This window comes from Plectropomus leopardus, chromosome 5, assembly GCF_026936395.1.
Source record: "Plectropomus leopardus strain MGB_pleo_1.0 chromosome 5, ASM2693639v1, whole genome shotgun sequence".
Classification (NCBI taxonomy): Eukaryota; Metazoa; Chordata; class Actinopteri; order Perciformes; family Serranidae; genus Plectropomus; species Plectropomus leopardus.
Window position 1 is genome coordinate 13,970,610 of NC_142180.1, and position 26,958 is coordinate 13,997,567.

The 26,958-nt window shown below is 40.3% G+C and overlaps 1 protein-coding gene across 3 annotated transcripts in view; it reads right to left on the reverse strand.

Moving 5' to 3' along the window:
• Positions 1-26,958, reverse strand: part of pde4ba (phosphodiesterase 4B, cAMP-specific a) — a 197,608-nt gene that overhangs the window by 124,234 nt on the left and 46,416 nt on the right. Inside the window, exon 4 of one of the 3 annotated variants that reach the window (XM_088077550.1) lies at positions 26,138-26,191. The exons of 1 other annotated variant lie outside the window; for it this stretch is intronic. In XM_088077550.1, the coding sequence (XP_087933676.1) occupies positions 26,138-26,191 (54 nt within the window). Of the gene's footprint in view, positions 1-15,940; positions 16,986-26,137; positions 26,192-26,958 lie in introns of those variants that run through there. One more of the 3 variants, XM_088077552.1, reaches the window with a different exon arrangement.

Sequence of the window (26,958 nt, forward strand, 5' to 3'; positions counted from 1 at the left end):
ATGACTGCATATCTCTGTGTGTGTGTTTCCACCGCCCCCCTGGAATGTTTTCTGTATGAAGTCTCTCCCACATGCCGCTGAGTTATGATGTTTCCATCAAGTAGAGAACTACACTAGAAAGAAAGACCTCTCCCAGACTGTCCTGAGCTGGCCTCAGTAAGTCTCTGCTTAGTCCAAAGAACTACTGTAGGAGATAACTTGTCTCACTACTGAATAGGGGGCTGGGAATAAGGTGGTTCACTGGTCCAGTTTTGTGTTATGCATTGTTGGCTCAGTTCAAGTGCATTGGAATTTAAACAGTAATGGCATCTATTTGTGGCCTCTAGAGGGCAGAGGAACTTTAAAATTATCTGAAAGGTGGTGACCGCTGACATATATTAACTGGAAATTTTGGGGTGTTGGGGTGCTATTATTGTAACTCAGAAGGACCTAATGGCTCTAAAACGGGTGGTGGGATGTTCCTGCATTGTGAAATGAGGTAAACGGAAAGTCTTTTATTTTGTCATTAATAAACCTAAAATTACAATTCTTCTACTGACACAAATGTTAATTCCATCAGAGCAAATACAATAAAAAAGAAACACACACACACACACACACACACACACACACACACACACACACATCTCCCTAATTAGGGATGAAAATACCGAAATTATCCAGGGTTCCTCAAGCACAGTTAACTATACCTTAGATGTAGGCAATTAGGTAATAGGAACAGGAAATATGAATTTATATCAAGCGCATATAAACAAAATGATACAAAAAAAATAAATGATGTTCCCCTTTTTCTGTATGGTTGCTCACATGGTTTTTCTTTGCTGTATTTTTTATTATATGAAAAGAAATCATTAATGGTGGCTATGACAAACAAACTATACAAATACCTGTTCTAGCCATTCACATTCTGGGTGTTGGCCACCAGGGTCATTAAGGAAGTCAGACCAGTTTATGAAAAGGCCTTTCACAGTTTGTGTGTGTATAAATCAATGTGACACTAACTAAACAAATGCGGCTGGAGAGCAGGGATAATGAACAGAAATGGACTGAAGGCAAACTGATTCTTAGAGAGCGAGAGAGAGAGAGGAGAGGTTGTGAGACCCAGGTTAAATTATGTTTTATGTTCATTTTAACCTTTTTGAGGGCCTTTAACAGTTTATATACCTTTGCGTGGTAGAAAAATTGGCCAAAATAACATCAGTCTTTCTTACATGGTTACTTCCCGTAAAGCATTTTTGTTCTCAGTTACAACCTGTTAATACCTGAAAAGTGTTTGGCCTATGGAAGCTGTGTGAAAACACATTAAACTCTTTATTACATCTGTTTCTGGGAGCGGAGACATTTCACAGCCTTTATCCCAGACTGAAACAAGATCATCAGGACAAACAAACAGTTGCCTTTAGGGACACAACGTCTAAGATGCGTCAATGTGAAGTGGGACACTTGCAAATCTGAGAGCAGCCACGGGTTATCTGACAAATTCAACACACCCATGGGTACCCACTCAGTCACTTGGAGCAACTGTCTACATATGGGGACAGGAGATAGAGGGTGACTTTTGGATGTGAATATGGTGCCAATATTTCATTGCCAACATCCCAGCATGGATAAACACTAACCACATGGCACTCCTTGACCCTCAGGTTTCAGTTATTTAAAACACACTCATGCGGAAAAGTGAGCAGTCAGGAAGAAATGAGTGCTGGCATAATTTCACCCCAAAGTTACAGATCATTGTTATTGAACAAAGGAAAAGATAACTTAATGTGGCCGATGTGGGTGCAGAGATCACACGGACACATACACCAGACCCCTGCAGATAGGGCAAACACACAAGCTGGCAGACAGTCACTAAGCTATCCAAAATGCTTCAAATTTACTGCCTCCTGCTTGTGTTCATCTGATAAAACTGAAACAACAAAGAAAACAACAACGTGTTGAATTAAAAAGCATTTTACTCCAAATGCAGGTTTTAAAATTAGTGCTTAAAATCTTACTAATTCCTTAGGTTTCTATGAAAAAAGCTTCCGAGGAGCAATTTCCTCTTGCAGAACACAACAGGGAAAATAAACTGAGGAAAGTCTGCGAAAAATGTTTTGGCTGGTTTAAGCAAATATATTTCCTTTTATTCATATACAGTATGTAGGCAAGGGACGTGTCTTAGTTATGGTTGCACAGTGAGTGCAGTGTACAGATAAACATAAAGCAAGGTCAGTAAAAGGATGCACATCATCCCACAAGTAGGAAACAACAGTTTGGGGACATACAAGGTAAAAGAATGACTGTCAAACTTGCAAAAAAATACTCAATGCAAGAGAAGTGCACTGCATGTCCAGAGTGTATAGCACTTTTCTAGTATAAGCATAGGTCATTATTTCATTTAACTTAGTAATTAATCTAAATGAGCTGATTCTAGTATGTTTCTCCTGCCCTAACTATTGTATGTAGGTAGGTCATAGACTCTATGTACCTCATATACATACAGTAACAAGGAAACTGGAAACAAATTAGTTACAATAGAAGACACCGTATTCTAAAAAAAAAAAATCTTTTAGTTTTGCTCATATCCATTATTACTTCGTATTTTGTTAGTACCCATTGATTTTTGGATTCAGCGATGCTGTTTTATTTTTGCTCTTAAGTAAAAGAAAATTTCACGAGTGGTGGAGAGCACGCTTACCAAGTTTAGAGAAAAACAATTCATTTTCACAGTCCACAAATTGTTGTCAATAACAATTAATCAAATTTAGATAGTGTTTCAGAGTAATTATAACGACTGGATTATTATTTTTTTGAACTAAGAAAATACTACTTTACTTGGGGCATTGATCAGAATTACTGCAATTTCAATGCTACCTCAGCAGACCAGAGCTGGAATGTAACTAAGTACATATACTCAAGTACTGTACTTATATACAAATCTAAGGGACTTTTACTAAGGGACACTTACTCTGCTGCACTTCAGAGGGTTGTGATGTTGTGCTTTTTACTGAAAGTATACAGATGCAGCTGTAACAGTGATTTGATTAATTAAAAAAATTAAATGGCAACTATTATTATAATTTTGTTGAATTGAATAAGTCATTTTTCAAGCTTCTCATATATACTGTATGTATGAGGACTGAATGCTTTTTCTTTTATTATTTGAAATATTTTGATATAGTAAATGTATTTTAACCCTTCTCCATACGTAAAGAAAGAAAGAATATATTTAAGTCTCTAGGAAGTTCAACATTGTAATTAATCTGGAGTCCAAACAAGTAGGAGTAAAATCAGTACAATTCCTATCAGTTAGCCCAACAGTAAATCAAATGTCATATTAGCCACACATCAGCCTCAGATAGGCTTGGATGATATCCAATTTTTCCATGTTCAACTGTAGCTAACTGGGGTTTTTTTTATAGTAGAAGCATTTTTTTCACATTGCTTGCAAATATCTAAAAAAAATCTTTCAGCACAAAACATTGGTAAAAACAGTCACCATTTTGACTAAAAAGGTCAAAATAATAATGATCAAACTCCAGTACATCTTCTATTTCCTCTTTCTCCTCCGTATAATCTCCATGGTTTACTGTGTCTCCCTCACACACACTTAGACACACACATAAACAATGCACACAAATCCTTTTATCCCTGAGCACAAACTAACACTAAACCATTCAGCCTCTCTACAAGTCCAATTTTATTCACATCAGTGCACACACGCACAGAGACACACACACACACGCACACGCACTGCATCTCACACTGAATATCAGAAAGTGTGTGGGTGGTGGTGTCCCTATAGGCCTAGGCTGACAATGAGTAAAGGAGACAGAGATGTGCACACACACTCACACACAGGCACAGATGGACCTACTGTACATGCACCAAGTCACAAACTCCGATGCTAAAACGTATACACATCCCTACGCTCTGCACCGGTGTACGCACAAAACACTGACTAACGAGCAGTACGGATAATGACAACACTGAGAAAAAAAGAGGTAGATAAAGATGACGACAACAACAGTGACGACGATTAAAATGTTCCGTGTAAATGTGTGACAGCGTTGCCAAAATCTTGTTTATCACATAGCAGCGCAGCAGATCTTGTTGTACCAGAGGATCGTGATTCAGACTGGGAGCCTTGGAACCAGACAGTCGACAGACACAGATACCCTGTGAGTTCGATGAACTTTGTGGAAATATGAACAATTAGTCTCTGTTCACATCCAATGGCTAGAGGTGTTACAGTCAATTGTACAAGTAATCAGATCAGGTGATTGTACTCATAATGACAGTATGATTTAGAGTTTTACAGTGTGTTGTCATTTGGAAGGTGAGATAGATTATGTAAATGCTTTAGTCTCCTACAGCCTTTTGTTCAAAAGTTAAAACTTTGTGCTTTAGTTTCCATTAGATAACAAATATTTTACAAAGGGGTGTCTTTCACTGTGGCATCTAAACTGGTGGTTTGCAGATGAAATGGTTATTCCTAGAAGGGATTCTTTGAAATATCCATCCCCAGCTAATACCTCAAGCTATGTGTCTTTCAATGGCTGAAACTCTGTGGCGTCATTTAATATCTTTTTTATCAACAAACAATAGAGTCCAGCTGGACTGTAACTGGTTGCCAAAGACACATGGGATGTTGTTTTGTTGAGTAAAAGATACATATTTGGATTTTTTGGTAGTGCAAATGCAAGTGAGAAAGAAGACAGTTGATAGTCTACACACCAAATGATTTTTAGATGAAAAGTAAGACTAATCAACCACTTTTAGAGGTTGACCAATTACTGCACACATTGCTCAGTATAACACAACTCAACAGCACCACAATGTGCAACCTCCAAAATGGACATAAAGTTGAATCAACACCTCTCTGAAACGATTCCAAGAAAACCTGAACATTATAATGTTTGTGTAAGTAGGATTTATTGCAGGGCTGTTGTATGAGACTGCAACAGCATTAGCTACCGAAGGGTCGGGTTGTGCAGAACCATTTTGTTAAGACCACACCTGAAGAGCTAACTACTTATCTGAATGGCCACATGTGGCACAATGAGGGGGGTGCTGTATCACTTAAATATGGGGATAAGTACATCACACATCTCCAGACAGTCTTTCCTGGAAGACATTCATAATGTCCCACATCAAAAGGGACAGAGATAGTTGAGCTCTTCTACCATTTGACAAGCAGTTCTAAAGAAGCACACTGAGTCTATTACCATTTTAGTCTCTGCCAGCCCAAAACATAACCGCACCACCACCGTAGGGCACTCGGACAATGTTGGCATTAGCAGACTGATCGCCCACATGCCATTCGCCCTGTACAATGCAAACTGGAATTCAAAGCACTGCTAAAATTATAGGAATCTTAAAGAACAAATGCATGGCACTGCACAGCTGAAAAACCTGGAAACTAAATTCTAAAACTTACACAGTTTTAACAGCATTACCTAAAGAAACCAAGAGCTAAAACACAGCGCTAGAAAAGCTGGAAGCTAAACTGTAATTCATTAACTGAAATGACTGAAAGAAGAAATTATTTGTACTTTAAAAAGCATATCATTTAGGAAAAAAAGTTGAATACAAGTATGAATTGTGCTTAAAGAGCATAACATTTGGATGCTTTCTGTAGATGAAAGTATGCAGAAGCAGTCAGCGATCAAAAAATAACGGAAGAAGTATGATTACTTTGTGATATGCTTAAAGCTTAAATGAAATGCTGTAACCCTAACTCTTAACCCTGAATAAGCATTCATACTAAAACACATTAGATGTACTGGCTAAATGCAGTTGGTATTTAATTTTAATAGTGATGCAACAGGTTCTTATCTGATTCATTAGGCTAAAAGTGACAACTAAGAAATGTGCATAATGTATGACAAAAAAATAAAAACGTTAAATGGGTCACCAAGTAAATGTGATGACAAATGTTCTTTCCTGCTCAGCCGAAACAACTTCTGAATAACTTCAGCTACAGTAACTTCAGTTTTCTGATGCAGCTAGCCTGCGCTCATTTGATAAGATAAGCACAATGCAGCTCTGCCCCGCTTCTGCATCGCTGCACACTGTTGCCCGGCTGAAAAAAAAAAAGGATGCTGCCACAGTTCCTTTCAGTCAATGTGACAGACAGCAATCAAGTGGAGAATAATCGCCTCTTCTTTCTTTCTCAAAGCAGACAGAAGGAGAAAAAGCAGAGAGAAAATGTATTGTTGCGTTCTGCTTACTTCAAATGGGGCTTTAAAGCTCTTGGTATTAATGAATGCTTGTGCTTTTTTGAATGAGCTGAAAAGAATATACAGCTGGTACTACACACACACTCATGCACAAGGCACAAACACACTCCATCATGAATAATAGGCTAATGACACAGCTGTAGTCTCTCCAAGAATAATGAAGGTATGCAAGCAGACCAAGAAGTATGTGCATGTCGTAATCTCACGCATCCTCGCTCACTCACACAGCAAGTAATATGTTAATGACAAAATTCATAGTCGCAGCTGCCCTAAAAAGTAGAGTATGAACAGATGCATGGTCCTTCCGTGCAGCACAGAACCCCATCCACCCCCTCCCAACTGAAATGGCAACTAATTGCTCTTGTCCTTTGGAGTTTTATACTCTCTCCTGCTGCTTCTTTCTGTTTTTCTCCCCTTACTCTATCAGAGAATGTTAGTGTTTCTATGAAAGAAAACTCAATTATATCTTAAATTACTAGTGCTCTAACCAAAAAGAGAAAAAAAAATGAACTGACAAAAAAGAACAAGTTGAATTCCCAGCACCCCCTACCATTTTCCAATGCAGCAGCATTGACTTGGGTGTGATAATAAAACACAAAAAAATGCCGAGGAATGTCAGCTGTAAATTATATGCTTAAATAAAAGAGACAAGGCTTTTGCAGCATCCGAAATTTCATTACAAATGCCACATTATCATCGAGGATAGGGGGTTATAGAAAGAAGAGCAGCAGGAGGAGGAGGAGGAAAGGGGATGAGCAGGGAATATAATGAAGACAAATGGGTTTTCCAATGTTTCCTGAATGCTAGTGCTAAAGGCCGCATGTTTTCCAGAGACCCAAGGACAAGTGCCTGCAGCACTATAATGACAGCACAAATGCTGATTCACAGAGCCAAGTAATTCCGATACACACACACACACAAATCCATTACGTGATATTTAACTTTACGATTACCAATGAATACACTGACTTCCCATAATGTGAAAAGCTGCTGTAATATTGTTGATCCCACTAAAAAACAACCCCACACTCTGCAGCACAGTATGATGCCTATTCTATATGTACTCAAAGCTGCTGTAATCAACATTTTTAGAGAAATAATATAACAATGATGCGATGTAATGTAAAACGGTTGCTACATTATTGCTGATCGCACTGAGAATCAACACCACTATTTCATTAATTTAGATATACTTGGGTTTAGTAATCTCAAGACTGCTAATATACTGAGAAAAGCAATTATTTATCTAACGGTGCGTACCCACCAAACGCGATTAAAAATGATCGCGCCTCAAGATTACATACAAAGTCAATGCAAAGACGCGATTTGACGCCTCATTTTGCCGGGCGACGCAATGGACGCGATTGCGCGGTGCGTTGGACGCGATTGCGCGGCGCGTTGGACGCGATTGCGCGGCGCGTTGGACGCGAAATTCGCGGCGCGTTGGACGTCCAACGCCTCGCGTCCAACGCTCGAGTTGAAATAATTGAACTTATGCGGCGTCGTTGCGTCGTCATCGACGTGCTGACGTATGGACGTCCTGGTGTTCCCTCGCAAAATCTAATCAAACCGCCAGAAACAATGGAGGAGCAGCTTATCGTCGCCATCACCGCTCACCCAGAGCTGTACGACAGTTCCTGTCCCTTGTTGCAGGAGACGGTGGAACTCGCCGAGCTCACGCCGCCTCCGTAGGGTAGCATGCACCCAGAACTGACGTCGGCGCCTAGCCCGCAAACGACGCTGGGAACTTCTCCAGAGCAGGTGCGGTGCAGCGATCGTCAACGAGAGAATGAAATGGCGGAAGAAATGTTGTTGTTTGGGCGGGCTCAATGCGCGGCGCGATTTCGTCGCGCATCGAGTCCCATTTTGGGGTTTTTGTACGAGCGTCAAAACTGGAGCGTCCGGCGCGACGCGATTTCATTTGAGGCGCGATGAAATAATTTTTATCGTGTTTGGTGGGTACGCACGGTAAGTCTTTTACATGTTGAATAAATGTACTGGACACCTTAATAATCCTGTTTCTGTTGACAAAAATAAATGTATTTTGAATATTTAGAAAAAATAGAGTTCAGGTAGAGTTAGGGCTGCACGATATGCAAAGAAAAAAAGTCATTTTGCGATCATTTTGATTGACACTGTGACTGCGATATGTGTCACAATAGAAATTTGGTGGTCATTTTTTGCATTTAATTTTCACTGAAGAAATATATTTAATGATGATGATGTGATTTTTGCTGGGGTCTATATCAAACAAGCATGTTTCCTAATGTCTGGAATAGGATTTTTTGAGGCCCTTGTGATTTAGACATTGCACTTGGCCATATTCCAATTTTGATAAGATTTTGTTTTAAAGTGCAGCACTATTCAGAATTTCACTCATGAAATCCTGAGCTCTTTTATGGAGGGTAAAAGAGGAACCGTATCTTCACTTATAAATTGCATCATTATCACCTCTCTTAAAAAAAGTAAGTCAGACAAATAAAGCATTACTTTAATCATCATGCAGTGCAATTATTAACACTGTGTTCACTCCTCTTTCTATGGCAGTCTCTCATTTTCTCTTGCTCTAAAGGTTCTGAGGTGTGTTTTCACTGCAGCTGGTTCAAATATGTAATGAATATGGAAAATAAGTGAAACAAACAAAAACATTAAGCTCTCCTGTACAACAGGAGGTCAAGGGCATCAATTTGGATTTAATAATCGTCTTTTGTTCATACAATACTGACATTTTAGACACCTCAGGTAAGAGTTATCCATCTACCTCTGTATTCTTTAGGTTTTACAAGTGATGAATAAAAAAATACAGTATTTCATTTCTTCATCATGACCTGTACACTCTACGCTATACAGGACTGCATTACTGCTTTGCTAGAACCTATATGGCTAAGTGCATGATGGCAATAATGGCGAGCAATGTAACTCATCAGTTAAATTCAAACTGACAGCAGTGTGAGTACATGGTACAGTATGTTCGTTACACTAGCTTAAAGCAACCACCAAGACGTCCCAGGGGAACAAGCGCTTACCTTCCCATCAGCCCTTCACCACTGCATGCATGGTAACTTAAGGAAGCTGGAGCTAATCAAGCAGTTGTATTGCTCTATATGAAATTCAGGAAACCCTTATCTGGCTTTACTAACAGCGGATGTAGATGTAAACATACAGCCAGGGGAAATTGTGTTATGAGTTATGAAATTAAAGTAAGCAATCTGAGGATTTAATATGCCATGTCTGTCATCTACGGTCAAAATGTTTAAGGTCATGAAACATGTCACCCATGAATTGCGACAAATTTCCATTCCTTGAATCCCAATCCTGGCCAAACTAACTACATACAGACATGTTAACATGCACGGAGGCAAGCACACATATACACAACCCTCAGCCGTCGTACTCCTCCACCCATCCGTAATAGTTAACTTTCTGCTCGGCTGGTTCGGTACAGGGAGATAGGGGAGAGAGATGAAGGGTGCTGAAGCGAGTCATGCAGTATAAGAGAACAAAGAGGAAGAGGAGGAGAGGGGAAGGTAGCCTGGTTTTAGACCTCTGCTTCACCGCCCACATCACCACATTATCAGGGATTCAGCAAGGACCAATGATGTTCTTGTGAATGGCTGTTTTGTGTTCGGAAACAACAGAGCCAATCCCAACCTTTGTGGGCGGGACAAATGCAGGCGATGTAACAAAGCTGTGCCAGACTCAGACGGACTGGAAACATTGATGTTTCCAAATGGAGCTCTGCCGCTGACCACGTATATCACCAAATTCTCAGGACTTCCTAAACTTCATGTAAGACAATGCTGGCTACGCTGGCTTCTACCAGGTGGATGGGTCAAACAAACAAACAAACTCTGGACGGTCACCGGGAAGCCTGCTATTTGTGTCCCGTGTGACGTAGTGTGCTAGTATGTGTAGCATGCTATGTTAGTAACATATGTCATGTGCCTAAACCTAAGAAAGTAAACCTAAAACCAAATTTTTTTTAGGGAGGTTTCAAATTTGTTTGTTTTTTTGTTGTGTGCATTTAGAGAGCAGAAACTAAATATTTTCTGTGAAAACTGAAGTTTAATTGGAAAAGAGACGATACGTGTAACAAATGTAAATTGACACACCATCCCTTAACGTCTACAACTGATGTCGAAGAGGTACCTAACTAGCGCACATATTTTGACATGACGGTCCACTTGCCAGTATCTGATGAGTTGGAAGTGAGAATGAATAAGAAAAAGCTAAAGTGATATTACAATATCCAACATCAAAGCTGATATCGAATATTGATATAAGCTGATATCGAATATTGACAATATTGAAATGTTGCCCAGAACAAACTGACTTGAAAGTGGAAGCAGGACTAACATTTGCTAATAAATTAACATATTTACTGAAGGTAGCTTGCAGACTTTTTCTCTCTGTGGGCTAAAAGGTTAGCACATTAGCTGGTAGCTGCACATCAAACAGGCTTAGTATATATCTTGAGCCAATTAAACACAGCCTTGCCTTTGTTTCTCTGTTATAACACCGTGCCCTTAGGTGTCCCAACAGGATAACAACAGCCTAGATTCAGAAGAGCAAACTCTCATTTAGCAACATGGAAGTCTTTGATTCTACTTTTGTTTCTTTTCCTGTATCAGGGTACCACTTTGTCTCTTGCTTTACCTTCACTGAAAAAAAGCGAACAAAAGGCTACATTTTGAAAGACAATACTTTATACATGCTACAAACCTCAAAATCTGTTCATCGGTGCAAAACCAGTTCATGGGGATAACGTGACTTTTCCACAATTTTCCACAATTTCTTTCTTTCCACAATTTGCAGAACATTATGTAATTGAAACACACACAAAATAAAAGAGTAGAAAGAGATGAGGGTACCCTTTTTTACAGAGGAGGGGCTACATCTATATGACGTTGCTATTTACTCTGTAATGAAATAATCTCTCTTTTGTTTTTCCGTCCGTCTCTTACTCAAGTGAGCATTTGGCGTAACAACATTGGCTGCAGCAGCAACAATAATCACGTCAAGCCTTCCCTGACGTCTAAAGATGATTTTGGGTGCGTCACAGAGGCAAGCAGAGAAAGAAACAAATCAATAGCAGACAGAGTGCTGGACAGAAAAGGGTGGTGAGATGGATATTTAGGTTGACATTTAAGCTAAGGTAAATAACACTCTGTGAGAGAGACCTCTGTTTGTTTTTGCCGGGGCTGACTCCTCTGTGGTAAATGAGGTCTGTTTATCTGTCTCCCTCTTTCTATATATACAAGGTGTGCATTTCCTTCCTCCTACCTCTTATCTGTCCCTCTAGCCTTCTCTGGTATCTCTCACATCTGATGGATGTCAACAGACAGGAGGCGGCCAAATTCAACAGAATCTCAGTGAGCACTTGTTTCTATTGTAGCTGTAGATAAAGAAAATGCCTTATATGTTTTACATATCACAGGTATGTAGGTGTGTTTATCTGTAGGTGGCAGGTAATTTAGTGCATATAAATGTATTTGGATTTATTCCAAATTCAGTTTCTTGCTGTCTTTTCCCCCATTTTAACCGTTTCCCTTCTTCCTATTCCCGTGGCAATGTCTCCCTTTCTCTCTCTCTCAGTCTCCTTAATGTGCTTTTTGTGTGAGTGGAAAATAGAGCGGTCATACTCCTCAGCCGGCCATCAAACATTTAACATCATGTGGTGCTTTGGAGAGCAAAAGAGAGAAAGATGGGAGAAAGCCACAGAGAAAAAGGGAGAGTGATGCCTACCAAGGAAACAAAGACCGACATGGAAAAACACGAGAGAGAGAGAAAGGACACAGACAGTGAAGAAGTCAGACGAAGAAAGGAGCAGACAGAAAGAGTGAAACTTAGGAAAGACACACACAGAGACGGACAAAGGGAGCGTAAAAGAGACAGAGACAGACAGAGAAAGAGACAAGGCAACAGCCGAACAGCTCAGACAGAAGAATCATTGTCTCAGTGCCAGTAGGTCAAGAGTTCACCAGCCACTAGTCCACAACAGGACCAAGTAATGCTAGCAAGGATGGAATTCATAATTGATCACATAAGAGTTCGGAAAACTTGCTGCGTCTTTTGGATTCAAGATTGGCAACAGAGTTTCATTTAATTCTCCCAGACGACATGAAAAAAATGTCCATGCCCTGAACGGAAAAATGGCTGTATACAGAAAGGTGGTGCGCAAGTCTGTCTGGCAAGATAATCTTAATAATACTGAGCTGCGTGCGTGCGTGCGTGCGTGCGTGCGTGCGTGCGTGCGTGCGTGCGTGCGTGCGTGCGTGCGTGCGTGCGTGCGTCACGCACTTCTGAACTGAGAATATTTGAGGTTTGAGAACAGATAATGGATCAGATTATACATCTGTGAAATTCCTCTGTAATGTCTGTGATAAGCCCAATCTCAAAATCTGCTAGTATATTTAACTCTTAATTCGAGCCCAGACGAAGACAAACAGAGGTTTGTGAAAGTATGTCCGAAAAAAATTATCCTTCTGAGCCAGTGGACTTTTCTTCGATTGTTAGTTAGATTTGGGAAATATCAGGGTTTGGGTTGGGGTTAATGGCCAGGAAAACACGCTGAGAACACAACTTTGACACAACCTTTTTAGTTTGTATTGCTATTGTCAAATGATGAACTCTTTAAATCGCGATTTATCACAGAATTCCCATAGTTAATCCTGATTACTCACTTTTTTAAATCACATTTTCAATTTTTTAAAGTTCAAAGTTTAAAGTTCATATTGACAAGGTAAAGCAATTCTTACCAGATTGTTTTGATGATTAGAAATCAAACGTTAGCAAAGAGCTGCATGGTTTTTGCCCAAAACTACATGGGACTAACATGAAGTGGACATATTTGTAAAGGGGAGACTCATGGGACCTCATTCAGATATCTTGAGGTCAGAGGCCAAAGCGACCCCGTAAAATGGCCATTCCATTTTTCTATCGCCAAAATTGACCCTTATTTTAGAGCATTATTTAGCCCCCTTCCTGTGCGGTACAGCCTCATACAGATGGCAATGTCGGCCAACGATTAACACATTTGAGAAAAATGAAATAAAATAACATGTTATGTACGAACCTTAGTGTGTGTACACTCGAAATGACAGCTTACATATTCCTCTAGTTTACAGTTATTGAGTTTACTTACAGAGCTACATATATTTGGAAAAGCAACCAGGACCTGGCATTGCCACAATAAATAAGATTCTTCTCATCCCATTAAGTTCTTAAAGAATGGTTTCTTTGTCTCTATTTGTTAAAGAAATTTTAATGATAATCAGTGATAATTAATACAGTGCTAAATCCTGGACAATGTATAAAAACAGGATTACATAATTACATTTTTTTTTCATGTATCCAACAGTAGAAAGGCCTGGCCAACACATTAGTAATTTATCATCCCTATTTTAAAAAAAAAAAAATCTCTCCTCAGGTCTGGCACAGGTGGGGAGACAATTAGGCCAGGAAGAGTGGTTGGCTGATAATACCCTGAAGGATTCCCAGGAAAGGTGATTTTTTTTTTTTTTAAAGGGATGATAATATTTTGAGGCAGCACACAGTGTATTTAATGTCCTGGGATAAAGCAAAGAGTGCAGTGATTAATCTTGTAATCCTGCTTATTTTGTATTAACTATAACCTAGCATGAACCGTGTGCCTGATAGAACCAAACATAAAGTTAAAAACACCTGGTAAATGATGGTAAGTGCCATTATATCCTTAATTTTTTCCTCGCTGTCCTGATTAATACAGCTCCCCCTCTGGAGGTAACTACTTTATTTTTCCCTTTGGGCTCTTTCTCTCTGCGTGTATTCTGCGCCTTTTTTCCCCATTTCCATTTTTAGTTTTTTACACGTCACTCTTAAAACATTACAGTGAGTGAGCAGTTACCTCAGTGTCTCGTTCAAGGACACTTTATCATGAACGATGCTGTTAATGGGCTGGACTGGCAGTTAATGGTTATGATTGGTGTAATGGGCGTTGTTGTGTCCCTGGCTCAAGCCCATATACTGTGGACTTATGAGCACAAACAAGGCAAAGGACACTGCTGACATCTTTAATGGCCTCTAAATGAAGCCATTTTCCTTGTTTTTCCATCTTGTATTTCCCCCTGTACCCACCCAACCCCCACAAATCTCTATCGGCTCAGATATAGACTATACAATGACAAAGAGAGGAGATAAGCAGACATGAGTCCTCATTCGGACTGCTGCCGTGGAGGGAGGAGAATAAACACCTATTGCATTTACAACTGCAATATGTGCATCCAAAAACACACATATGGATATAGCATCAAAACACACACACACACTTACACATTCACATTTATGACAACGTGACACACATATGCACACAGGAAAACACACACACACAACACAGCATGTTGACACAACATTCAGGAGCAGATTCATATCTGGACTTATTTCCTTTCCCTTCAATCCCACAACAGAGAGCATTTTCCCCCACGCAAGCAGTGACAAGCCAGCTTTGTCACGTCACCACAAATATGTACACACGTAGCCCATTTCATGTGTAGCATATGCTTATGGGTAAATGTTTTTGCAGATGATGGTTTTCACCCTTACAAGCCTCAGGAAATAGAAAAGAAAACAAAGCACCTCTGACTGCTGCTGCCTAATTTGAACAAATTCACTGTGGCTGAGGGAGGAGTCACCTTGAGTCTTTGTAGTCAAATCACAGCAGTTCTTTTCCCTTGCCTCTAATCCATACATTGCATAACATAGCAAGCCCTCCCTGCACGTCTACTATAGTGCCAAACTGCTGCAAAATGAAGAGGTAGACTCGGGGAGTGGGTGGGGGATGGGGAACAAAATGATGCAAATAATATATTAAATAAATATGTTTCGTGACGCTGTGACCTTGTTAAATTGAACAAGTCAGACTTGCAGCTTCTGGGTTTCTTCTAGGAAATATGCCAAAAGAAAAAACATCAATGTGACACAAAAAAATGTGAAAGGAACCAGATTTTGTGTTGTGTAATGCTGGAACGTTTTTGTCATTTTTGTGTTGTGATATGTAGACGTGAACCATGAAAAAGGTTAATGACTGCCACCAGGTTGCATAATGCACCTTCCTCCTCATCACTGCAGCCATCAAAAATAAGGGCTGATCCCCACACACAAAAATTTCATCCAGGTACAGGGGCAGAGATACACTTCATCAAAATGGAGGAGAGGGGAATGTGCTGAATGTGATTTCATTGCATTATGTAATCATGTAACCCAGTGACAAATCACCCGACAGCAAATCTCTCATACATTTTTGACCCCCTTTTAAACCCCCAAAACTGTTTTTTTTTTAACATCTCCCTCATTTTCTGTGCCTGCACTTTCCCACCTTCTCAGATATTTTTATCTCCTCTCTTTTTTGCTCTCTTGAATTTTCTCTTCATGTTCCCTCTTTCTCCCCCCTAACCCCTCTACCTCTCTTCTTACATGACTCATCTGTCCATCTCTGAGCTCACATCCTTTTTCCTTCCTTTTTTCCCCAACCACCTACTGCTACGTGCTGTCTCTCTTAATCCCCCCAGCAATTCAATCCCATTATTCCTTTTTAGTTCCCTCTTTTCATCCACATCCTTCCCCTCTCCGTCTTATCTCGTTTTAACCAAATCTTCTGTCACGTTCCTCAACCCTTGCACACTTTCTTCTATGCCTCAACCCTGATTCATTTCCAATGACTCCCTAAACACAGGCCTTACCAGGTATGAGCTACAGTGAAGCGTCGCCTCTGTCGGATGCTCTTGTTGACCATGAGCTTACGGAAGAGGCGCGGGGAGCTTCTCGGGGACAGTTTTGGAGACGTGGCACCCCTCTTCCCTCCCACCACACCTGGCATTTTGGGAGGCTCCAGTTCCAGGTGCATGTGCTCCTTGAATGTCCGGATGCAGGAGTCCATCTCAACGCTCAGCTCGTTGGATGACATCCCTGCAGGCTGGGTCAAGTCTTTCCTTCCTCTTTTCAAATTCTGTCCAAAATCAGTCACATCAGCTGGTCATGTACAGCCGATTTTTGTCCTCTTCTTGCCTTATCCAGACACACAGTATATGCCGGGACAAATTGTTGTAGCGAAAAGATTGAGGCCACCTCACACACAAACATGCACCCAGGAAAAGGCCAGCTCACACATACCCTTTTGTTGTTTGTGTGCTTTCTATCCTTCCCCTTTTCCCTCGTTCTTCACGGGTTTAGGGATTAGCCAGCCAGCTTCGTGCCCTCTCCCTCTCTCTTTCCTTTTGCTAATGCACCGTGCTTTCTTACTGGTCTTCTGATCATCAGAGGTTCTCAGAGGAGCTTTGGCCACATACAGCTCCTTCCAGAAGAAAAGGATTCCTCTTCTCAGCAGTGCTTTTCTCCCATCTCCCTCCTGGTTTTGCTCTGTGTAAAGTGCTCACCCCACTCTGCTTCTTTTTTTCTGTGTCCCTCTGTCACTGTCGGTGCCTCCTGAATGCACACCTCAGCACCAACTCTTTCTCTCAGTCCATCCAGGCAGCTTGATGTTGGAGGATCACCCTTATGAAACATTCAGAAGGGCTGAAAACTGTTCTCTGCCTCCTCCTGTCTTGCTCCTCGCTCCATCAAGCACCGCTTGACTGACCTCTCTGCAAACAACCCCCCACTTCTCCCAAAGGCACTCCCGGTGTGGCACAGAGTGACTCCCACTATGCCGTGCCTCAAGTCAGATTTCCCTTCACTCGCACAGTCAGAGCATGAGCGGAGCAGAGCGCAGCACACAGGCAAATGCTTCACTTGCTGTTTCATTCAGAATATACACAAGGAGCTGAGAGCAGGCACACAGTGAGCACAAGCCACGCCTCCCCTGTTGAGGATTGGTTGGTGGTTGTTGTGACGACAAGCAGGCAGGCACGGTAACAGGTTGTCAGATTTATTATTTATTTTTTGTTTAGCCGGGATTTGTGGTAATGTTGCTGATGATGTTGTGACCTTTAGTGAGGCAGGCAACTGGTGAGTGCACGCCAAGAAAAAAATGGCAATCTGGAACAGACATAAAAGCAAACAGCTTAATGGGCATCAGCGAGGACAAACATATACACTGCGCCAAAGGTTAACTGATTCAAATAAACAGTCTGAAGCATGCTTTCTGCAGTAAGAAGACAACCACATATGAACTTACTGCCTACAGTATATTCCATCACAATCCAACGTTTTGTCTCTCTCTCAAACACACACACTTTTAACCATCCATAATTCTGTCTGAATGGAAGCAATCCAACCATGAGATTGCCACAGTGTGTGGTGAGAAAGAAAGAGAGAATTGATAGACACAGTCATTCCAGATACACATTTACACACACAAAGGGCTACTCTGAGTGATGAAAAGAAGAGAGCGAAAAAGAGGGGCAATGCCCTAAAGGTAGAGAGAAGACGAGGGAGAGAAATCCTAAAGGAACATCAGAGGAGGCAGAATGGCAGCGTGACCAGTATTGGATATGTGAGCACTTGTGCTCGTCTGCTCTGTGGACTGATTTGTTTTGGTTGTGAGTCAGTGATGATTCTGAGCCATCGAAGCATGGAGCGCGTTCTCACTAAATGCTTGCCAATAAACCCTTTGAAAATAGTCTTACCAAGCTTGTATAGAAGAAAACACTTGTAGTATTATGATGCGTCATAGGAGCACAGCAGGCTGGAGTGTGCATCACTTGCTAGTGGTTTAAAATCAGCCACTGATGCATGGCATTCCCTGGCTCTTTTTCCTCGTCATTCTCCTATTATACATCTCAGATTAAAAATAACGGACCTGTATTTTTCTAACTGACATCGCAATAGCAGCCAATACTGATAGGTGATCTTATTAGCGTATACAACGTGTTAATAATTTTCTGAATAGTTCAAACATTCAGTCACTTTTCCATGAAACAATGTCAAAATGGAGGCAAACGTAAGCAAAGCCTCTCACTAACTTTGGATTAACAAAGAAGGCCGAGAATAATGATGCTAGCCAAAACCAGAACAACAACCAGAACCAGATAATCCACATTAAACAACGAGTGTTTCTGACTTGGCAATCTGATTGGTCCACAAGACATTTAGAATGTGCTCAAATTTGCATGACAGGTAACCTTCCTTACCATTAAAACAATTACTCTGCCATTTCTCAATCACTGCTCTTGAAAATAACATGTGATTATTATGCCATCTCAGGCAGGGGACATGTTTGAACAGTATCAATGATCATCAATTTCTCTGACCAAAGCAAAACAGCTGACCAAATGAAAAGTAGCAGCCAACTCACTAATGGTGTAAACTATAAGCTAAACTATAAACTAATACAAAAATGACCAAAAAAAGCATAAACCACCATGTTCTGAACAAAAACATTAAAAAAAACACTGACAAAGAGTGCAATTTGTGTGTTATGAACATAAAATAGTAAACTAAAAACTACTCAGTCCAGATGTAGGCATGGTGGGAAATATAGGCTGAGTGATTGGGACTGCAGTGAAAATGTTGTTTTTGAAAGGCTAAACGCCATCAAGAAGAAGAATGAAGCAGAATACTTTGTTTTAAACAACATGAACAACATGAATTTTGGAAATGATCTCTCTTATTCATTATTTTTATACTTCAACTTTACCTTGCTCTTGAGTTATTGGAAATGTTTGTCATCCTCTGGCATCCTCCATCACCTGTGCCACTAACACAGAGCTACTGGCTTAAAAATACTGGTAAGGTTTGTGGTTGTAGTAATTAAACCTGTTCGTGGTAAATTGATTTTTTGTCCGCAGATATCTTAGTCGTTACAAGACCTAGCAAGCTAAGCATTCTTATTATTTATTATTTATTTAGTTTGGGAAACCCCATGAAAGCATAAGAACAAGTTGGCTAGCGGACTCAACAGGGACTAGAAAACATGCCTGTTGCTAGGTCGGTACTGAGGTTCGACGTACTTGCTGGAGTAGTAAACTAGGTTTCATTACATATAGGATTCTATTGACATGACTGTTTTCCAGTAATTAGTCAAACTCTGTGTATTTCCATGGAAATAGAAATAACAGTCACTAAAAGCTTTTCATTTTGAGAGCAAATGCACCAAAATATGATTACATTTTGATTATACATTTTATTTTGGTGGTAATAGTTGAATAATCGCAATATGACGCGAGAGGGTGTACTTTAACACCATTTGAGCACTTCAGTGATGCTCCTAACTGCATCACTGCAGTGTTCAAAGGACGCTAAGGCACACCTTCTCGTGTAATACTGCTTAATTAAGAGGTTGTAGATAGATACGGTTTTAGTTCTAGAGGTACATGTGATGAAAGTTCAGACACATTTCTCACTGTTGGTGGAGCAACTGATGAAGCCGAAGTTAAAGCCTCATTGTACAACAGCAGCTCAACAAGGGGAAAGACCAGCTGTTGTGGGACACTACTGGGCCACCATCTGCTGACACAGCCATCGATCTTCCCTACCGATGGACACATGCACAGTGCAGAGTTTGAAAGGAGAAAAATTGATTTTTTCTGTGGTATGGTAATGTTAGATACCTTGTGTGCAAAGAAGCAAAGACTTTGGCCCTATACTATTACTTATTTTTTACCCCTGCCCCTCATTTGAAGTGCCAGTTTGACCCTTTAAAAAAGAATTCTTCCCTTATGAAACGGGACAACCCTTGAAAAACCCTGATACGTGATAAATAGTCGTCAATGGCACTTTATGTAAGTAGATGCGACTACGGCAATAACAGAATTTTACAATGACATTTGCCATTTATCTAATAGATCATAATTGATACTAAATCATGGAGGCTTGCAATTTGTTCACACCTAAAGTTTCATGCTATCAATCATCAGTCATCAAATAAAAAAAGAACAACACTTTATTACCAGGCCACTCATTATGCTCTGTGGGCTAATGTTTGTAACCTGTGCACATAAGCTGCCAGCCTGCTCTGATATTAGAACGATAGTTAAATTTCAGGGGTCATATGCCATCAAAGGGGGAAAGAAATGTGGAAATATGTCAAAAAGTAGGGCTGTCATGCACAAATCAACAATAACAATGTAACATTAGCAAGCCAGCTTGATAGTCACCGAGACATCAGAATGGGCAATAACTAGCGATTTGTTTTGTTTGCTTGCTATAAAAAATGGGGCCGTATTATATTAAAATCATATTGAATAATACAGTGGTTATCTTAATTTTTAATTATTTGTTAACAAAGAAACACATTTGGTTTGTTGATTGTGCAGCCACCTTGATGAGGTTTTTTTTTTTTTTTTTTTAACAACACTCAAGTTGGAGTGTGTCTATGAAAAAACTCAATTTGGAGAACCATGCAGCCCGAACACTGAGTCCAATCCGTGTATCAAAACAAGAATTTGGACACTCTACTCCTGTGGACGTGAATGTGCAAATGGGGTAGGTAAGTAAGTGTTGTACTGGGATTCAGTCTTTGTTGCTTGATGACAAGATGAAAGGTGTGCATTAGTCAGGGGAATGGATTAATGTTACAGCGAGTAGCAGTGCACAAAAACATTTACAAGCACTGTGACAGCATCCCTCATATGAGCAAATGAAATAGCAGCGATGAAAGGTAAACAAACACAACAAAAACAAGATTGTAGAAATGAGTGCTCGTCTGATGCAGTAAATGCCCTCATTAAGCATAATAAATGAATGGTGCTGCAATCAGAACTGAACACAGATCTGAACATTTAGAGCAGACAGCCAGAAATGAAGGCAGCATTTCTGTCTATTAATGTCAAAACATTTAATTTTCCAAATTAACATCACTTTGGATTAAATTACCATACATGGATGTGCATACATGATTGTGTAAGATGAGCAATCAACAGCCATGAAGATAAAGATAAAGTGTTTTTGATGTATTTAGTGGGCAGGGGAACAGATGCTGTAGTCTTTTAAAAGAGAACCTTCATGGGAGTTGAAGTGGATGATGATTTCTGTGTGAAATCTCATCAGCGTTGCCACAGATGGAGTGGCTGTCCTGACCGGGAGAGAGAATGGACTTGTGACAAGACTTAATTAGTAGTTTCCTCAAGACCAGTAATTTCACTCCCTTGCTCATCGCTTGGAGTTGGCAACGCACAACTCTTTGAAAGAGGTGGGAGGATTGTGAAAAGGCCTTTAGAATTCGTCCACTCTAAATTGCATTCACTGTAACACCAGTCTCACCAAAATGCAAGAGAGTTAAGGGACACAGCTGGAGAAATGGAAAGACAGATTCCTAAATCAGTCAGGTTTTCACTGTGAGATGAGCATCCAGCAGCTTCAGCACAATGGAAGCAGTGCTGGAGGATTTTATTGTGTTGGCCCGTCATTTTAAAACAGCAAATTATGACAATCAAATTTGTAAAGGCCTTAATACAAGGACCTCCTGAAGCATCTTGTTTCATCAGGGTTCCTCTGTGACTTAGATGTTAGAAGGATGTGTAACGTCAACTTCCACAAGTGAAGCTGTCACATTCAGCAGACAACTGATGTTCTGAGAGTGATGAGAGAGAAAAAGGGGGAAACAGCAGATAAGGTTGAGGGAGGTATCACCTCAGGCCTTTTAAAAGGTGTTGATCGTACAGCCACCCAGGGAAGATAAACAGGTTGCACTTCTGCCAAGCTGCCATTGATAATCTGACTAAACGAATCCCTGACAGTGAGCTGGTTTATCTTTTGGAACCTCTGGATGTGTTTCCGGCCAAAACATGAGTGACAGCTTCATTCTCTTCAGAGAGAAGGAAACGGGAGATCTGGCAAACCTAACAAGACCAGGCAAGCAATCAGTGAATCGGAGCTACATGGAGACAATCAGTGAAAAACACTTCTGATGGCTACACAAAATCTTACGGCAATCAACCTAATTGTTTGTGACATATTTCCGACACAGCGGTGGACCAACTGACATTGCCATCCGTAGGGTCATGCTGCTAGCATGGCGAAAAGCACTTCACAAAATTGAAAAATAAAGGCAGAATTCTCACAGGTTTTCCATCTGCTTGCTATTTCTTTTTTAAACCAGTGCTGCTGTAAACACCTGTATACAAATTCTTCAAATACTATTGCAAATACTCTTGCACATTAGTTAGATTTCTGCACTGAAAAAGGAGGTGACAAAATGTGAATGACAAAGCACAAATGAGAAGGGCAGAACCCCAATGCCAGCAAGTCATTTTAAAAGACGAAAGATTGAAAGAGATTGAATTGGAGAGTGACTGGGCCATTTCACTCCACATTAAACTCTGGTTTCTACACCCTTGAGAGCTTGAATGAAAGCACACAATGCACAGTCACAGCACAGGAAGACCGGAGATATACAATGGGCCCTGCAGCCAACTGTAAAGGAGCTTTGGCAGCTTTTCACTGTTGTGTTGTGTCCCTTGATCAAGTGGACCACCACACTGTATCTGTATCTGTCCAAACAGAAAGTGATAAATATGCTGCGTTTTTGTGGCATCTGGGCCAGTAATGATTTAAAAAAACAAGATGATTAGTTGATTAATAAATTATGAGATTGACAGACATTTGCTGATTAACACTAAACACAAAGTATTGGTGGAATTGACATTTGAACCGATGTTGTAAGAGGAAGCACATGTTAGTAGTAATCAATCAATATCCCACCTTGTTTTTTACCTACCTTGCCGACAGACTAAAGGGTTAAACATTTCATAAGCATCCCTGCTCCTCCAAGCCCCACCTGTCACTTTCCATAATGTCACAGCATTCAGGAAAGATGTCTCAGCCTGTCCCATGTTGCCTTAGTCTTAGGTCTCTCACAGTGAAACCCTGCGGAGGGCGACCAGAACGTCATGAGGAGCTGTGTGTGCTGGGAGTGAAGGGGATCTTATATGTTTCTGTGTGTTTATCATGAGTGTGTGGGTCAGATGGAGGCGATGGGGAGTGTGCGAGTGATGGTTTAGGTCTTGAGATGAGAGCCCTTAATGTAGCATCTCTGGTTACATAAAACCACCTGCTCCTTATTCCCTCTTTCACACTACATCTCTCTCATATAAATAAAACAAAAGTGTATTGTGGCCCACATTAACAGACGTATACTCATTCACAAAGGTTCATTGTAAAACAAAGAGAGGCGGACTCAAACACAATGAGAAAGCAGATAATAAACACTGGAGTGCCGAGCACAGGTGAAGAGAGGCGGTGAATTATTTATCAATATGAATTATAGCCGGGCAATCAATGCAAATATAAACAAAAGATAAAGGCTCATAGAAATGGAAAACAAAAATGAATGAAAAAAATAGAGTAAAAAGACAGCAGAGGGTACTATGATTTGAAGGTGACCTTGTCAGTACTTCCTCGGAGTATAGTATGAGAACAGAGTGAGTGATGTCCGCCACAGATGTCTCGCTGGGATGTTTGAGAACATTGAAGCAAGAAGACAGTTATCCTTTTAACATCCCTGTCAACTAACAGCCCAAGAGACTAAACTACTCTGAGGTTTAATTCACACTCCTGCGTGAGAGGATTGCCATGCAACACAAACTGACAACCAGAAGAGTAGCTGAGGTATATACAGAAAAAAAATGATTAATTCCTCTGAACCAAAACTCCCCCAAAGCTGATGAAAGAAATGACTGCTTGCTCCAAGGATTTAACATAAAACTGGATCATATTTGACCATCCAATGTTCCACTTGCTAAGCTGTGTAATAACAAGAAATGATGCTGAAATATTAGATGCATGTTGAACGTGGGTGTTTCATTGAAGTTGAGGTGAGCACAGACTAAGAGTTGTGTTGCACCAAACCCAAACTGTCACTTAAATAGGTCATGCTGCACAAAAATCTACTAAACTGCAGCAGCATTAGGGAATGAAATGCCTTAAAATCAAGTCTGTCAAACATTTAGCTTTTCTGCTGATATTCAAAGGGGCTTATTACTTTTCACATTAAGACAAAAACGGTCTTTGTGCGTCATGTATCTGCCTTAGTCTCTGTGCGTGCTAAAATGAAAAGTGTAAGATCTGATCTCTGCTCACTGGCTGTGCGGATTATTCACACCCACACCAAAGCCGTCTGGAACACCAGCAGAGCGGACAGCGCTCGGCAAGACACAGCACAAAGAAAGTACAAAGAGTGCAGACAAGCCATAATCTGACCGGTGTCGTCCTGACCCACAGTGAGGAACACATCCAAATATAGATTCAAATCAAGTTTGGAAAGGGATCCAAACTGAAAAGTTTCATTCATAGTGGGAAATGATATCATTACAGCCAACATCACAGACAGCAAAGGTTTGGACTTCAAAGGTCCTACATACAACACTCTGACATCTGGACTGTGATTGCCTGCACACACCTCTCACCTCTGACATCACAGGCAAACATGACAGTGGCTGAGCCATAATGGTGGCCACGTCAACAGCACTTACAGTGCTAACAACAGCAACAGTGCTGACAAAGCCAACAGCATTAAAAGAGGCAGCTCAGACTTGCTAACAGTTTTTCTGCTTACAAGAAGCATGTTGGCTAAAATGTTGGGGACATTCTGATGAAGACAAATATGTATGCAAACACAAAGGCAATGTCATATGATATATGGACATAACCTTGATCATTTTTTCTGACTTGAATCACAGGTATGCCAGTGCAAAGTAGGGTTGCACTTACATATTACTACAATATGGTCAATCTCCAAGTCGCAGGAGCTGCAATTTTTGATAGAGTTAAGATGTGTCACAATATACCATTATAAATGAAGCATTTTGGTGCTACAGAGAGGCACCAGACTACAAATTTGGTAACACGCTTTTGGTACAGACCAAAAATCAGCATTTTTTCAGTGACAACAAAAGGCAAACATTTACACAAAAAAAAGACCTGACTCATATCACAAACAGTGATACACAATATGTGTCAAATAATCACAATATGATTTTTTCCCCCATATTATGCAGTCTTGGTGCAAAGTAAAGCAAAACTCCACCAGGTCACTTGACACATTTCATCAGAATATGACTTTAAGAAGTTCAGGGAGATTCACATTCAAATAAATACATTGGGCTGTTTGATTTCTTTGTCCTAACTAACAAACACACTGAATACAACAGACTATTTTTTCCTCTCCTGCAGATGGCTAACATTCATGGAGTTTGCTGTCAGCTGGCCATCAACAGAACAGAAGAACAGAAGACGTGCAGCGATTGGCATGTCAAAACCCTAAAATTATTATAGAACTAACACACGTTTGTTTGTACTGATTGTGATTACCTCTCTTTGCCTAATTAAAACAATCCAGATGAAGTGTTTATGATGATTGCTAAAGCTACATTAGGTTAAAGTCTAATTATTAGATGGCATATAGCGTAAATGGATCCTCTGGTGTGGATTTAGCGCCATTCTAACTTAAGGTCTCTGTCCTATACGATCAAAAGATACTCTTATACAGTATTTTCAGTAGGGACAGACATTCAGTTTCCAACACTCATTTGCAGTTTCCTTCTGCACCACACTGAAACAAGCACACCAAGCCGCACACACAATGCATGGGGCACTGTGAAACAATTGTGTACATCAGCAAGAAAAATAATTGAATCCCAAAATAACTTCTTGCTCCCTCCGCCTCTTTCCAAACATCAATGAAAGTACTTGAATAAATACAAGGAAAAGAGAGGGTTGAGAGGAGATGAGGAGCTGTGCTGTTGACTGGTACAGACACACAGAAAACATACTAACACACACATCTACCAGCATCAGGCTTCACTAGGGAGGACAGTAATCAGACTTGATGACCTCCAGGAAGGTTTTGCCGACCCTGATGTTATAGCATCAGCGATGCCTGAAGGAGACATAGTGTGATAGTTTTTTAAAAGAGAGGAAGGCCGAGAGGGAACAGCACATGAGGGGAAAAGTGTCTGCCTCTACCACCAGGGTTACTGACAACCGATACACACACACCTCACCTGCTATAAAGTCTGCGGTTGCCCAAGCGGACCCTACAGCCACCAATAAACTTGCTGTTAACAGAAGAAAATGAAAGCAACTGTCAGATTCTATAGATAGATAGATAGATAGATAGATAGATAGATAGATAGATAGTAGGGATGATAACATTTGATCGCTGATTGATTAATCAGTCGTTAAAAATGTAATCAAAAATGAAATTTAATTGATTAATTGATAGGCTATGAAATGCTGTCAAAATATATGCAATATGTTGCTGTGGGGTTATACTGAGGACAAAACACAATGGGTATTGTTTGAAATAAACAAAGTTTTTACGTTTTTTTCAAATAACAATTAATTGATCATTAATTCTACCAATTAATCGATTAAGTAAAGTGCTTACAATTTCCAACCCTGATAGACAGATAGAAAGACAGAGAGGTAGATAGATAGATAGATAGACAGATAGATAGATTACAGATTGCAAATTAACACCAGTCATTGGCGGTGACCTAAAAGAGCGTATTCACACCCATCAAACTGTTCAGTGAACGTCAGTGTGGAAAAATCTGCATTTATGCTTCTCTACTTACTCAGCTTTTATCTTTAATCTGTCACCAGTCTGCGTGTGTGCGTGTGTAAGCCAATCCAGTCAACTATGTTCACACTGCACTCTTCTGGTAGAAAGAGACACTTCAGCTCTTGAATCATTCACATGCATTCACTCAATGACTTCACAATGAGTAAGGGTTATTTTTCAAAGTTATTTATCAAAGAACATTTGAGAAAATAAACTGAATACTCAAATTTTTCATGTAATTTCTCAGTATGCCATTTT